This window comes from Dermacentor albipictus, chromosome 1, assembly GCF_038994185.2.
Source record: "Dermacentor albipictus isolate Rhodes 1998 colony chromosome 1, USDA_Dalb.pri_finalv2, whole genome shotgun sequence".
NCBI lineage: Eukaryota > Metazoa > Arthropoda > Arachnida > Ixodida > Ixodidae > Dermacentor > Dermacentor albipictus.
In genome coordinates, this window is record NC_091821.1 from 123,980,782 (window position 1) to 123,995,924 (window position 15,143).

The window sequence follows — 15,143 nt, forward strand, 5'->3', positions numbered from 1 at the left end:
TGCTTGGTCCTCTGATACTTCAGTGCTTCTCTTTATTTCTTTCTAACTTCCTTAATTAAATCGGACATGTCGATGTTACTGTTGCTAGCATTATACCGTGCACGAAGCGAGAGTTTGTTTCCTTTACATTTGGGTTATATTCTTGAAAGCTCACTTTAATTCCTTTCTCAGGCAGCACAGCAACGAAACTTAAGCATAGAACCGCAAGTGGCAATCATCATGCGGTGGTAAATTAGTGTTTACGAGAAAAAATCTTGATTACGTTTGCGTGGTTCGGCGTTTGATAACGCAGCAAGCGATGTCGAGAAAGTATTCTAGTTCACTAATCGCTCTCTGGCACGAAAGCTCCCATTACCTTCTTGATTGCCACGCGCGTGAGTCTGCAGCGATTACCTCGTCGTGCAGATTGAGAAGCGCTCATTCTTCCGCTCCGTCAAAGCCCACGTTGTGTGCTTGGCATAATTTCCCAAACCATCTTGGCCCGCTGCTGCACGTAAAACGATTTTGGAAGAGTGGCAAAGTATTGCTGCTTAACCTTGCTTGCGAAACAAGGGGTTTTTCATCACGAATGCCTGGCGCGAAGTCGCAGTCGTTTAGAAGGAGTGAAATGCAAAACAACGGTAGAAACGTGCCGACAGCGCGAGTGAAATAAGATAAATACAAGGACTGAACTACTGGCATTGTTTTAATGGAAGCTCTTTCCTCGCCTGGTACGTGCCGCTTCGCCGTTCGTAACAGGTTCAAAAACGGGCGGATTGTTCTGTCTGTAGAACCGGGGCTGACAAGAACTGAAAGCTAGCGGGTCGACTTTGCATATGTTTGGAAAATAACGTGGAACTAAGACCGGCGCGCAATTAAACAATGCGAACCGAAAGCATGGTTCGAGCAGCACAGGACATATACACTTGCAATTTGAATAGAATGAAACGGTTGTGGAACAGCCGGGAGCGAGTTTTCGGGTGGCGTCACTTTCAATGAGTGCTTTGAAATGCAGAGAGACACTGTTTTGTTCGAGCTGAAGCTTCTTGCGGGACGCGCTCCTGAATTGCTACTCCAGATGACGGCGATGGAAGACGAATTTAAAGTTTCGTCCAAATTAATACATACAATCACATTGCCGGAAAGGGAAGGCTCGGGAAGAAAGGAACGCTCACGCGGGCTAGAACGCGGATAAGCAATCGTGATGCACGTGCTGACTTTGAAGGACTTCGCCTTGGACGAAAATCAAAAGTCGCCTCATGGAGTCTGACTCGAAAGACACCAAAACTGTCAAAGAACGCGCCGCAGCTGAAGACGTCGAGTATGGAGCGCGAGTCACGACTGTGCCGTTTCAACAGCAGAGTTTCAACTGCGGTTACGTATAGGACAACGCTCCGTCTGTTTTATTAAGCAGCAAGAGAGAGCTCTAGGGGAAAATTGAGAATATGCGGCAACGTCTTCACGCACCTAGGATAGTATGCAGGAAGGCCCTAGTTTGGCGAACTCCGGGATCTCCGCGAGATCTGGTCACGCTCTCAGATGAATGAGGCAATGGTATCATGACATAACATTCAACTCTCGGCACGCCTCCAGTTTTGTTGGCGTTTCATGGTTCATTCTTGGGTTAACATAACATCAATTGGGCGTTATCTTATGGGCGGCCGAAAAAAATGGAGAGACATCGTCAGAGTGTTGGTGTCTTCTTTCATTTTTTGATCGTTGCACCCAGTGTTTTACCTGTTGAAGGAAGGTATACAAAAAAAAATGTTATCTTATAACGTATTCGAAAAGAATGGAAGGGTTGGCGTGAGAATGCGCCACGTCTGCACTGATCGTATTCGACGGTGGAGAGACAGATAAAGCCCGAAAGGGGAGACACGCCCGCGACGCGCCCAAGAGAGGCGTGGCAAGGCGCTTGCTCTGAATGTGCATACATAGACAGCGGGAAAGTCACGGTATTGCGATATGGCTATATAGCATTGATAACAATAACGGGCGCTTGCGTGTAACATTCACCAGTCTTTGGTGTTTTAAACGAGGAAGTACGTGCGCAGGGTGCGGTTGTGTTGTCACACGTGACTTTATCTCGACATGTTGTCTGCTGCTTAAATGCGTTCCACACTATCTTCGATCACTGATTGCCGTCAAGCAAACTAAGGCCAGCGAGAAACTCGGGGCATTCTGCGTAGCAACCCTGGGGCTGAATTCACAAAGCTCTGCGTCTGCAAGTGGTGTTTGACATTGGCTTGTCGCATTTGCTAGTAATATTTCAAGAATTCAGATTGGCTGAATTCTTTCTCTTACGAACAAATCTAACGCAATATACGGTCCCTGAAGGAACCTTACAGTATACTGGTTGAGAATTAAGGCTGATCGAGTATAAAGTTTACAAGGTGAATACGAACATTGGAGAAAAACAAATTTCGAATATCGAATAGAATACGGAATATATCTAGATTTTTTTTCATCCTTAAATGAAGAAAACTATAGAAGTGGTATAGAATCGATGCCTGAATTCACTAAGCTTCTCATCCGTAAGTGCTCTTTGTTATTGGCTGGCCACCTTCGTTAGTGATATGTCTCACATCAGGATTTCCTGCAATTTTCTGTTACGACCATATCTAGTGTAAGATAATTTTGTGAATAGCGGCCATCCTTACATTTTTTTAAATTTTATTAGAAGCATATTTAAATTTTTATTCATTTAATGCTGTTCACAACAGGACGTCTGGTCAATTGAGCAACGTATAACTAAGGACCCATGAGAATTATAACTGAAAACCAAGTGCACCATGGCAGTGAGAGCAATGAAATAGAAGGGACAGCACGTCACCTGATCCACGTAGAACTTTGTATTCCTTAAAGTATAGCTGAGTGTAATACTACAACGCTGCACAGATTAATTCGAAGGGATGCAAGCCTGCTAACATCGGACCAATAAAAAACACTTTGCCCAAATTGAGACAACAAATTTGTAGACTCTCTAATAGGTGATGCATCTATATTCAAATGACCTGTGCCCGCTTCGATTGCCTTTTTCTGCTGAGCACGAAGCTGCGGCGGCCCCCTTTCAGCAAGCACGGATCGCGAAAACGCTTGTTCAAGAGCACCACACGGTCGAAATTGATCAGGAGCCCTCCACTATGGCGTCCTTCACAACCCACTAATGCAGCTTCGGTACGCTACACCTCCCAGCTTGAATTTTCAATGAGTGGAAATTGCTTTGCAGGAGATAGCTGCTTGTTCTCATCGCTCAGAAAGGGGTATGTCGGCTCACCAACCGCGCTCACCGGCTGCAGGATAATTGGAAACGCCATAAGTGCAGTAAAACACATCAACAATTATCTCAAGCAAGCTAAAGTGAACGTTGTTTTATTGAGTTGTTTAAAAAGTGAACTATCTAATTGGAGAAGTCGAATGTCACAGAATATACACATTATATAGCCGAATATGCATATTTAGTGCACGTAATATCATATACTCTCGATCACTCATAAAACATTAGAAAATGCACGGATCGGTTCAATCGAACGCATACAGAATCAAAGTACAAAGAAAACGTGTTAATGGAAAAAAATTATTAAGCTGCCAACAAGTCAATTCTTCAGTCACTATGTAATGCTCGTGGAAGTAATTTAACTTTCCTAAAGCGTTAGGTGACCTTTGTCTTTCATAATTTGTTTTATCACAAGATATCGAAAAGCTTTCCGTCTTCTTGTACCATCCACGGTCATACGTAACTCAGATTTCCCAGTAAAGCTAAGCATCGCAGCGTCGCGTTGCAACTTTTAAATGCACGCACATTGGCAACACTCATAGTATCTCACATTGTTAATTGACATAAACTTCTGCTTGAGCACATTAGCTGAATATGATATTTAGATGTTAGCTCTAAATGTTATCGCTTAGCTCTCATTGTCTTACTTCTAAAGTTGATCAAGAAAGTTTATCGATATAAATATATGAGGCATTTTCCCGGACGAGAAAACAGTGATGTATACTTCACATGGAAACTAAATTGTAAAGCAAAATTTAATATTCGTGGACAACGAATCACGATTCGGTATCACGAACTTACTACTCGACAATTTACATGCTGTAGTATCGGTGTGCATGTCCTAAGCATATGGTTGGTGCTAGTTATACCTAACGTTTTAAATCTCGTGTGTACAGTGCATTAAGCGAAAGCAAAGGCAAATACGAAGTCATTGTGACGGTTTGCTATCCTACACTTTAGGAAGGAGAAAGGGCGGCATAAAAATAAGAACGGCCAACTAGGCAGAGCGCAACGTCCGCAAAGAAACACGCACTGACGTAATCACAGGTATAGACACAAGACCAACATCTGCGCCCGACAGAGTATGCAAAATCCAGTGCTTGGGATGGATCTGGCCATCCACAATGTGCTCAGATAGCTGCAACGATTGTGATTGTTTAAGAATATTATACCACCCTTTCTTGATAGGTAACCTTCTATTTTCTTTGTGGAGAACCAAGCAAACGGAGGAATCCTTCTAGATATTTCCCAAGATATTCAGGTATGTTTCCTGCACTCCTTGGTTTGCGATGTCTATATGACTTCTAGTATCAAATGTCTTATCATAATCTATGAAGGTCATGTAGAGACGTTGATTATACTCCGCAGATTTCTCGATTACCTTATTGATGACATGCATGTGATTCATTATAGGGTGTCTGTTCTAGAAGCCAGCCTATTCGCTTGGCTGAATGAAGTGAAGTAATGCACTGATTCTATTGGAAATCTTACTGAATATTGCATACAATACTGAAATCAAGGTAATGGACCTATAATTATTCAATTCTTGAGCGCCGCCCTTCTTACGGATCAGAATAACGTTGGCATTCTTCCAACTCTCTGGTACACTTCAACTCATGAAGCATTGCTGAGGCAGGCTTCTGCACCAGGGACGCGCACGGTTGTAGTTCAAGAATCTTGGCTTCTCGAAATGTTCTTCCGTGCAGTCGGTTTAATGCGGTTCGGAAGAGACGGTGCTGCGCGTCATAACGGGAACAAAATCACAAGACGTGTCAGTAGTTTCTGCGGTCCCGCAGCAGTCGCCCGTAGGTGTTTGAGCCATTCCAATGCGGAAGGAGTAAGCTTTTGTGAATGCCTTCTCGATCCAGAGGCGGCATAACAACGTTGCACTGGTCCGGAAAATTCGGGATGGTAGATGCAGCTTTAAAGAAAGATCACGCTTATGTAGGCTACATTTTCGAGAACTAAGAGACCACCAATAAATATGCGTGATAGTCGAAGCCAGAAAATGAAGGATCCTTGCAGTGTGAGTTCTCGACGGTGGTATCGGAACCGTGCGAGTTCCTTCATGGGCGGATCAGGAAGCCTCGTCGGCAAAGTCATCACAAGTGATACCGGTGGTTATGGGACGCACTAAACTATTATGTCTTGTCCTTTCTCAGGAGCTTCATGGTGATCATATCTTATCTCCTGTACCATTTGCTCATGAGTCCTGTGGAGTAAGGCAAACTGCAAACTGAAAGAATGCCTTGAGCCGGAAAACATGTATGACCCATTTGGGAGATAACTATTTTAGGATGTATTGTATAGTAGCACGCAAGTCAGAAAGCTCTGCCGCTGTAGGTGTTGTTAAATGAGAAAATTAAAATTTCATTGTGACTGGCGTAGCCAGAACGATAACGGCACCTGTTTAGCTGGTGGACGAGACCAATCCATCAGTTGTGATGTGCAGCCGGTCCCCGCATGTCTCATTCAATAACAGCAGCGTTGTTTGCTTTAACACTGCTCTTGGTCTACCGATTCTACCTAGTTATCATGGGAATAGTAAGGCGCAGCTGTAGCTAGCTGGTGGAGATTTCACAAAGGGCATGAATGTCTGGTGGAATACAGTCCTAATGAGTGGTGAGATCCTCAGAAAATGAAGATCGATGTCTTTCTGAGGACCCAACAGCTTTACCCGTACTGCGGCGTGCCTCAGAGAAGATTATTAAGCCCCACATTGTTCAATGTGACCCTCAGTGGTCTGGGGGAAGTTTCACTAAAGACGGTCCGCTTAAGGACATATGTAGAGGACGTTTCCCTTTGGACTTCTGCTGCTGCTACCCCTACTACCCTTTAAGTGCGTTCTTGACTGCAGCAGGCAACAACGTTGGCATCGTCTATCAATCAAACTCGAGGCCTGATAGTATCCATCGAAAAGTCCGCGTTGATTGCGTTCACACACAAACCTATGACGCTATACCCAGTCTCCATTAACGGACAGACTTTCAAGTATGAAAGAAGTCATTGATTTTGGGGTATAATAATCGATAGTAGCACTTCGCTGAATCTCCATTGTGCATATCTGAAGAAGATACTGTTCCTTGCGCATGTTTTGAAATTAATGTGTTGGAAGTTAGGGGGACATCTGTATGCTCGGTGCTATGGAGCGTTATGTCTGGGATTACTATGCTGCAGTCTGCCAGTGTTCATCGCTGCGTGCAAGTATAATGTTCGCTCAATAGAGAGCTTACAGGGCCAGGCACTGCGCACTTGTCTAGGAGTACACTGAAGTGCTTTAACTTCTGCAACAATCATGCTTGCCAGAGATCAACCAATAACAACATTCTTCCATGTCTATCGCTGTGTAGAAGAAACAAGTCATTTCTATACCACGTATGTATCGCATGCAGAGGTGGTGCTGTTGTGGCACCGCGCATGGCGCAACTAGAGCTAAATTAGGCTCTCACTATATGCTTTCAGAGAGGCATCGCTCGACACTAGCTTTGCCGATTCGACCGGGTGTGGCCGTGTTTGAGAGAGCTCACTATGCCATTGTAGGTATAATTTATCAAACTCAAACTGGTTCTCATCAGGAGCAATAAGGTCTACAAGTATGCAATTTGTTGCAGAAACTTTTCGCTTGTTCCGCTTTTGCGCCCCTAGTTCAACACCTAAAGTCCTAGAAGGGGGTTAAGAGGCTCAGGCAGCAAGACAAACACCTGACCTTTTCTTCGGCCGTGGTGGAACGTGTCCATTTCCATTGGTAAACAAGTGCAGTAGCCCGAGCCATCTACGATTACCTTGAACTTGAGCGGCTGAGGATAGTATCTGGCGCCACCAATATAGAGATCATTCCTTTACCCTAGTGCTCAAAAACCTTTGCAAAACAAATAGGCCCACCACGAATAGGGAGAAAACAGTACTGTAAAATTGGGCCGTAAGAGCGCCACTATCTGGAACGTAAGTTAGGTATGTAAGTTTTTCTAATGCGTAAATAAATGTTACTTCTGCATTTGGTTAAGTCATTTCTGTGCCGTAGTTCTCATACACCCTCTGCATCACGCAAAAAACGCCACTATGGCTTCGTCCCTGATACAGAATACTCAATGTTTTATTGCCTTCTGTGATGCCCCAAGATAGCCATATATATATATATATATATATATATATATATATATATATATATATATATATATATATATATATATATATATATATATATATATAGTAAAATTTTGCCACCTCGAGGCCGCTGAGAAATATGGGAATCAACCGTGAAAGCTAACTAACGGTCATTTTTCACAGTGAGGAATTAATTGCCCTAAATAAGCCAAAACTTTCGCGCAACCACAACTTTCGTGCAACAGATGTTCCCTGTAAGCGCATACACGTGCACATATAGCAGCCACAGTCGGCTGGAAAGGGTGTCCTCAAGCGCGGATAATTTGTTCGCCGGCAGCACAAATCCTATTTAAGCCAATGTCCAGGGAAGTAAATGTATTCGCGCATGAACTCGTTCCAACTTCTGCCGCGCATTAGCGGCAGTGCTGATGCTCCCACGGACATCCAGCGACGCGCGATTTACCCAGCGTTGCACTGTAGAGCACAAATCGTGAACAAAGGCGAATATTTCCATTGCCCGCCCTTTTCACAGGGGCCGGGATGAAAAATATATTCGGGATATAAACATATTCGCGCACGTGGCCTATAGAGTTCCGTCGGATGTGCTGCTCGGCAACTCTGCTTTCAATATCAACGTCACATGAGCCAAGCTAATGCCACTATACTGCACTTTGTAAAAAATGAAAAAAAAAAAGAATTGTTTGACTGCAATAAAAGCCACAGAGACCGCATTTCACATGGTGAGCCTTCAATAACGTACCGGAATTTCAGGCATTTCTAAGCTATTGCATTCTCTGCTGTGCCGAAATTAAACGTGCGCGCAGTTAGGTATCCTTATAAAGCACTGTGCATGCTTGACATTCTTTTTCCTTTGCTAGGAGTCATTGTGTACATGCACAATATAAGTTTCTCGCGCAAGGTCAACTTAAAAGAGAAAAACATTAATTTTGCGTAGTACTGGTTCATTCGTGAAGTGAGGAGCACTATTGTGTCTCATAGGAACGACCTACAATAGCAATGTCATCAGCTTTGAATATCATACGTAGGGCTGAAATATGAGCTACTGCAAGCGCTATCATTATCCTTACTTGCGCGTTCTTTCCACTCAATATCACAAGTCACGCGTGGGAGAAGCACTTCGATCACTATGTTAGTATGCGGGGCCACAGCACACAATTGGCGGCAAGCTGTGACTTGCTCCTACGCTCGTGTATTTTCCGTTCGCGTTCGCACGCCATGGCCTGTTTCTCAAGTGAAGCTTTCGTTCACCACCCCGATGACGCTACCTTATTAACAAAAGTTTCTTTTTGGTGTACGCTAATAGGGAACAACTGCTCGTTTCGAGTTCGGCGTTGCTAGAAAGTTAAAGCACAAACGAATGTCGATTTCTAATTTGTACCTATGCACTCATAGCTTTTAAAACTAAAAGGCAGGAATGGTACCAGATGCCAGGTCAGCATACAAAACCTCCTCCCAATTTAAGATGCACTCGGTATCTTAACGGCCCAGTGTACCACCTGAGGTGCACGGTAAATAGGGACTGTGGAGAAACATTGCGGTAGTAATGCTTATAGAAAAGGGTTTGTACGCAGGACGCCTATTTTTTGTTATCTTTGTTTTCCTATTGTGTAGAACTCCGAGTCTCCCTTCTATGGTTAACATCGCTGCATTTTCTCTTCCTTTCTTCTATCTCAAATCTTTAAATATTCTAACGGTATGTGCGAAAGGCCGCTGTCTACCATGATTGGTTGAAGGAAACACTCTGCAGAGATCTTAACGATACATGCATAGATATGCGAACGCTTGAAGATGCTAGCGCGTAATAATGGCCCGAAGATGTCACCCGAGTTCAGCGCTGTTATTGGTAGCGCGTACTGTTTAAAAATGTAAGATGAAAATAATTACAGCTTTCGTGTTTCACTAACACCCTCGCGTCAAATTTCGCTACTGCGCGCGCTCTGTAGCATCCGTTCTAGGAAAGAGACCAATGTGACAAAGAAACATTGTGAACTAGCACGCAGATCGTGTTTCGCATGTCCGTAGGCTGCAAGGTTCTTTATATGACGATATGAATACTTTGGGGCAATATGTACAATTCATTATGGAACTGCAATATGTACAATTGAATGTGATTCCGAGCATTCATAAATGCCATGCCAAGATCCCCATTTGATTCTGTTAGCGAAAAAATGTAGACGGCTGAAGTGTATGTAACTCCGGAAACTGAAGGCACAAAAAGAAGGTGAATAGGTTGATTGATTGATTGATTGAATGATTGATTGATTGATTGATTGATTGATTGATTGATTGATTGATTGATTGATTGATTGATTGATTTTTGGAAATGGTATTGGGATAACAAAAATGCTCCTGTAAGGCGACCGATTGCTTTGAATCGCTTGGGTTTCCTTACCGTGCACCGATATTTTACGACAAGAGTGTTTCTTTACCCTTTCTTTCGCGTTTTATTTTCATATAAGTGGAGCTGCCACCAGTGTTAAAAGTACTGAAAATTACCAAAATACTGAACAGCACGGCGCCGTAAATGTTGATACACTGCGTCGGGAGAAGGCATCATAATGATTGAGTAGTGCTTAGTTGTCAGAATTAGTAGGGGGGGGGGGGGGCGGAACCAACATACAGGCGCTAAGGACATAATATATAGCATTGAATTGATATAATGAATTTTTAAGCATGGCGCGTGCACTGTTCTCTACGTTTCGTATATTGTGTTCGCTTTCCGTGTTATTCTTCGTTTTTTTTTCATTTGTCAGTGTTATCTGGTACAGCCTGTACCAAAGAAGTGAGGTGAGAACAGTAAAAAAAAAATTATTATACATTAAGTATTTAGCAGACACGATTTAATCCTCCAGCATCATAACTAAATTTCTGGAGTAACGGCAGAAACACGTCTATGAAATTTAGCATCCCAATTCCTCTCCCGTTGTCGTGGTTAAACAACGTGCTTAACCCAACACTCAATACGCCCCAGATAGTACAAACTCCAATCTAGATAATACCGCCACCGCGGGTGCCTTGTAATCAATTTTGATGCTCCAGCTGTGGCACAATGATGAAGGGTCTCTCCGAGTGGCCGTCATCTTAACTTTGATGCCACAGGTGCATACTGCCCGCGGCCAGAACATGGCTGGACGTCGAGAGAGCGAGTGACAGGTGAATGTGAGACTTTAGTCTTCATGAGGAGGAAGACAAATGTATGGCAGTGATAAAAAAAGAGAGACGAAGGAATCGGACAAGACAAAACACGGAGGCCAAGCAGGAGCCGGTGAATCCGGACCCAGCTGCTATCTGCCCCCCTCCAAAAAAAAAGCCAATTAGGGGGAAAGGGCACCACACGCGCTGTGCCCCGAGTGCCATTTGTTCTTCTGGCGGACAGGGAGGGCAGCGAGGAACATTTGTCACGTACGGCTGGCGACCCGGCCCGAGCGCGCTATCCCATCGTTGACCGAGAACATAAAACGCATCGACGCTCGAGTCCCTCTTTCGCCAACGCAAAACCCATGGGGCAGCAGCAGGGAGGGGTTCGGCACGCGTAGAGCGGTCCGTCATAGCAGAGGCTCGAAGCGGCTAAAAGGCTGGGTCACAACTTTTCGGCTTCCGTGTTGACACGAGGCCACGCAGAAGGAATATCGGGAATGTTGAGTTCACTTGTCGATTTGGCCATAGTTACTCTTTGTTTTTCTTATTATTGTGCAAAGCAGTCCCCTTCCTTATCACCACCTACGTCGACTGCACGTTGCCGCAGGATGGCAGCTCCGGTGTGCTGCCCATGAACTATCGATATGCATTCGCCAACGTAGAAGTTCTAGTGCCGATTTCCCCAAGTCGAAGGATCACATATTGATAGCAGAGAGTACATCCACATGAATTTAGGTGCGCGTTAAAGAACCCCAGGTGGTCGAAATTTCCGTAGTCCTCAACTACGGCGTGCCTCATAATCAGAAAATGGTTTTGGCATGTAAAGCCCCATAATTTAATTAATTACATCCACATGAGGGAAAGAAAAAAGATGCCCACCTTCTGCCGTTTTAGTGACTGGTTCAGAGCCCGAACAAATCAAATTGGAAAACATTTTCAGGCATTTGCGCAAGGCCTAAGTTCTTCTTTCTAGCATCATAATTACTTTAATAGCTCAGTTCATTATTGTTTCATTGAGAAGCGCTGGCATCCCAGCATATTTTATATGCAGAGTCCTCCTGCGGCTACTGCGACAGAATAAATGCTTTCCATTACGAGCGCTTTGGTGCGGTTGAAATGCATGATACGCCTCGCAGCAGCATGCCATGCCCCACGAGTTCACCTGCTTTGTTCAATAAGTTCCGGTCGGTGCCACGGAAACAGAACGGTAAAGAAAAATTCCATGTTCCAGGCAGCATCACCCCATAATACTGCTTCGAGAGTCAAGACGCAAATTTTCCGGAAAATTTTGATGGCCTGAAAAAAGCTTCGGCCCGCATTCAGAAAAAAGCTGCGTGAATTCGACCCTGTTTTTTTATTAGGAAGAACTGGAAAAAAAAAGAAATGAACTAGGTGTAACACTGCACTACAAATATTTGTAGCAGGAAGTTTATGTGTGTTATACAGGAAAATAGTGCAAACAGATTGCCAATATATTTTATTTGTTTGACTAGAACTACAAGATAAAACGGATCTGCCGCAATCAACATGATATCGAAACAAATGTTCGATAAACATATTGTAAGTATTTCGAAACACAAACAAATAAGCAACTAAAACCTTTCGCTCACCTTTCTTTCACATTTTGGTCACGTTTCTGCAGAAAATTTTGTTTACATTTTATGCGGCCATTCGTATATTCCCTAACAAACCCACGTGATGCTCTTTCATACTCGCATACTGGCCATCCTCATATGTACGCCGTCTGCTCATACTTCTTTTTAAATAACTATTCCTGAAATTTAAAAAAATTGCAACAAAATTCAACAGACTTTTCAAAGACTGTAAAAAGTTTCCTTTGAAATATGGGTCATCGCTTACACTTCCTTTTCTCCTCCAGCCCCGCTGGCAGCCGCGCTGCAATATCGTGCTTCGTCAGGTGAAATTGACAGGATTGCCTGCCACCCCTCCCTGATGTGCGCCCCTGGTTTTTCAACTGCACCGACCTTCAAGCCCCTGGATTTCGTCGGGAGCGGCGGATCTGCGTTCTTGATGACACCGCTACTGAAGACGGTGGTGCTCGATGCAGCATGGACGAACCTGTCGTCATCGACATCGACCTTACGGTCAACTACAAAAGAGCAGGCACTACCGGTGGCGCCTTGTGGGCTCGGCGGCTGTGCACAGACGCAGATCGCTAAACCATTCGCTCTTGTCATGCAGGTGTTTCAGCGCGCATTCGTGCGCCTGTTGCTTCCAGCCCTAGTGACGGCTTCCCTGGCAGCCCCGCTGCAATATCGTGCTTCGTCAGGTGAAATTGACAGGATTGCCTGCCACCCCTCCCTGATGTGCGCCCCTGGTTTTTCAACTGCACCGACCTTCAAGCCCCTGGATTTCGTCGGGAGCGGCGGATCTGCGTTCTTGATGACACCGCTACTGAAGACGGTGGTGCTCGATGCAGCATGGACGAACCTGTCGTCATCGACATCAACCTTACGGTCAACTACAAAAGAGCAGGCACTACCGGTGGCGCCTTGTGGGCTCGGCGGCTGTGCACAGACACAGATCGCTAAACCATTCGCTCTTGTCATGCAGGTTGGTAAAGCTTACAGTCTTTTTTGTAAGAAGTCTAGCAATTATTTCCTGCTTCAGCTGCCGAGCCCGCACTGCTGCCTTCTTGTCGCTCTTGAGTGCTCTGATGTAATTCGTGCCTTGTTGATGATGTCGGGCGATATCGAAAACAACCCGGGGCCGGACTCCAACGCTTTGCTGGTTGAATTGAAGAACTTGTCTGCCGGACAGTTAAAATTAATCAGTCAGGTTCAAGACCTGAAAGTTCATTTATTGTCGACGGACAAAGCTATTGCTGATATGGGCAAACGCATGACTGACCTAGAGGGTCATTATCAAAATCTTGTCTCCCTGCGCTCTGACTTTGAAGCCGTCAAAACGTCTACCGCTCAAGTGGCCACCGTGGTACACAGGCTTGAAACGCGTATTGATGACGCCGAGAACCAGTCACGACGCAATAATCTTATTTTTTATGGCCTCCCTGAATCAACTGGATCAGAGGCGTTTGCCCAGACCGAGCAACTTATCATCAAGCACTGCCACGATCATCTTAATATTAGCATCGAGCTGAAGGAAATTGAGCGCGCACATCGTCTCGGTCATCGCACAGGTACTAACCGCCAGCGTCCTGTCATAGCAAAATTCACCTTCCATAAAACAAAAGAATTGATTCTTTTTAACGGCCGCAAGTTCAAAGGAACCAGCTTCAGCGTTGGAGAGGATTTCACTCGTTCCGTACAAAACGCTCGCAGGCACCTCATAACTTTCGCGAAAAGCAAATCATTACCTTTTTCTTTGCGATTCAAAACACTGCATATGGGCCATAAGCGCTACGTCTACGAGGAGCAAACGCAGTCTGTCAAAGGAATATAGCAATTTCCCCGTCGTAAAAATTTCTGCTACACTGTCAAGCCCAAATCTAACATATCATTGTCTGTAACCTTTGCCAACGCACGCAGTTTCCTTCCCAAACGTGATGCTTTTTCCCACCTTGTTTTATCATCCAACAGTAATATAATGGTGATAACCGAAACGTGGCTAACAGAAGATATAACAGACACAGAAGTACTAACCGACCTACCGGAATTTCATGTCTACCGAAAGGATCGCAAAGGCATGCGGGGGGGCGGTGTACTGATTGCTGTGCATCAGCAGTTATCGTGCTCCGTAGCCAAAAACACTTCTGATCTTGAAGTATTATGGCTAATTATTCATGCTTCCCCCCATACATTAATTCTAGGTGTTTGCTACAGGCCTCCGCATAATACTCCAGATTTCTCATTTAAACTTAATAACAGTTTGAGTGACCTTACTAATCAACACCCGCAAGCAGAAATCCTCCTTTTTGGTGATTTTAACTTTCCGCAAATAGACTGGAGCAGTGACGTCCCCATAAGTATGGGCAGTGAGCCTGCCAGTGATTTTGTGGATTTCTGCCTTAATTTTAATTTAACCCAACTTGTATCAGAACCTACACGCGTTGCACTGAGCACTTCTAGCATCTTAGATCTCATCCTAACGAGTAATCCGGAAAGCTTATCATCAATAGCATATCTACCTGAAGTCAGCGACCATAAAGTAATTCACGCCACATTTTCGTTTCAGCCCGTGAAACGCCATTTAGTCAGCAAAACAATCCGCCTGTACAATAAAGGTAATTATGATGCAATTAATAGTGATCTGAGCACATTTCTTCCTACGTTCGTGAGGTTATGTTCTACGCGCTCTATTAATGAAAACTGGTCAATATTTAAAAACAAACTAGGTGATCTCGTTGATAAATTCATACCAAGAATAACATTTCGCGGAAATCGTAACAAACCATGGTTCACTAAAACGCTTAAGCGACTTGAAAACAAAAAGAAACGTCTCTTCCGCTCAGCCAAACTAAACGGACACCCCTCTGCTTGGGAGAAATATTTTGTAGCCGAGGACGATTATCTGAGGGCTATACGGAAAGCTAAATTCTCCTTTTTCCACGATGAACTGCCTAAAATGCTTACTAACAGCCCTCGTCAATTTTGGCAAATAATAAACCCTCAGGAGGCGCGCATGATCAGCGTGCTAAATGCAC

The 15,143-nt window shown here is 44.3% G+C and overlaps 2 protein-coding genes across 4 annotated transcripts in view; both read left to right on the top strand.

Moving 5' to 3' along the window:
• LOC135904809 (G-protein coupled receptor dmsr-1-like) overlaps window positions 1–15,143 on the top strand; it is a 1,021,428-nt gene that overhangs the window by 638,063 nt on the left and 368,222 nt on the right. The window lies entirely within an intron of this gene.
• On the top strand, window positions 12,473–13,942 carry LOC135904858 (uncharacterized). The gene has a single exon (XM_065435841.1). The coding sequence runs from the start codon at window positions 12,473–12,475 to the stop codon at window positions 13,940–13,942; it is 1,470 nt and encodes a 489-aa protein (XP_065291913.1).

What these genes read in the sequence shown, in the direction of transcription:
- LOC135904858 (XM_065435841.1), top strand. Translation starts at nt 12,473, where the DNA reads ATGTGCGCCCCTGGTTTTTCAACTGCACCGACCTTCAAGCCCCTGGAT.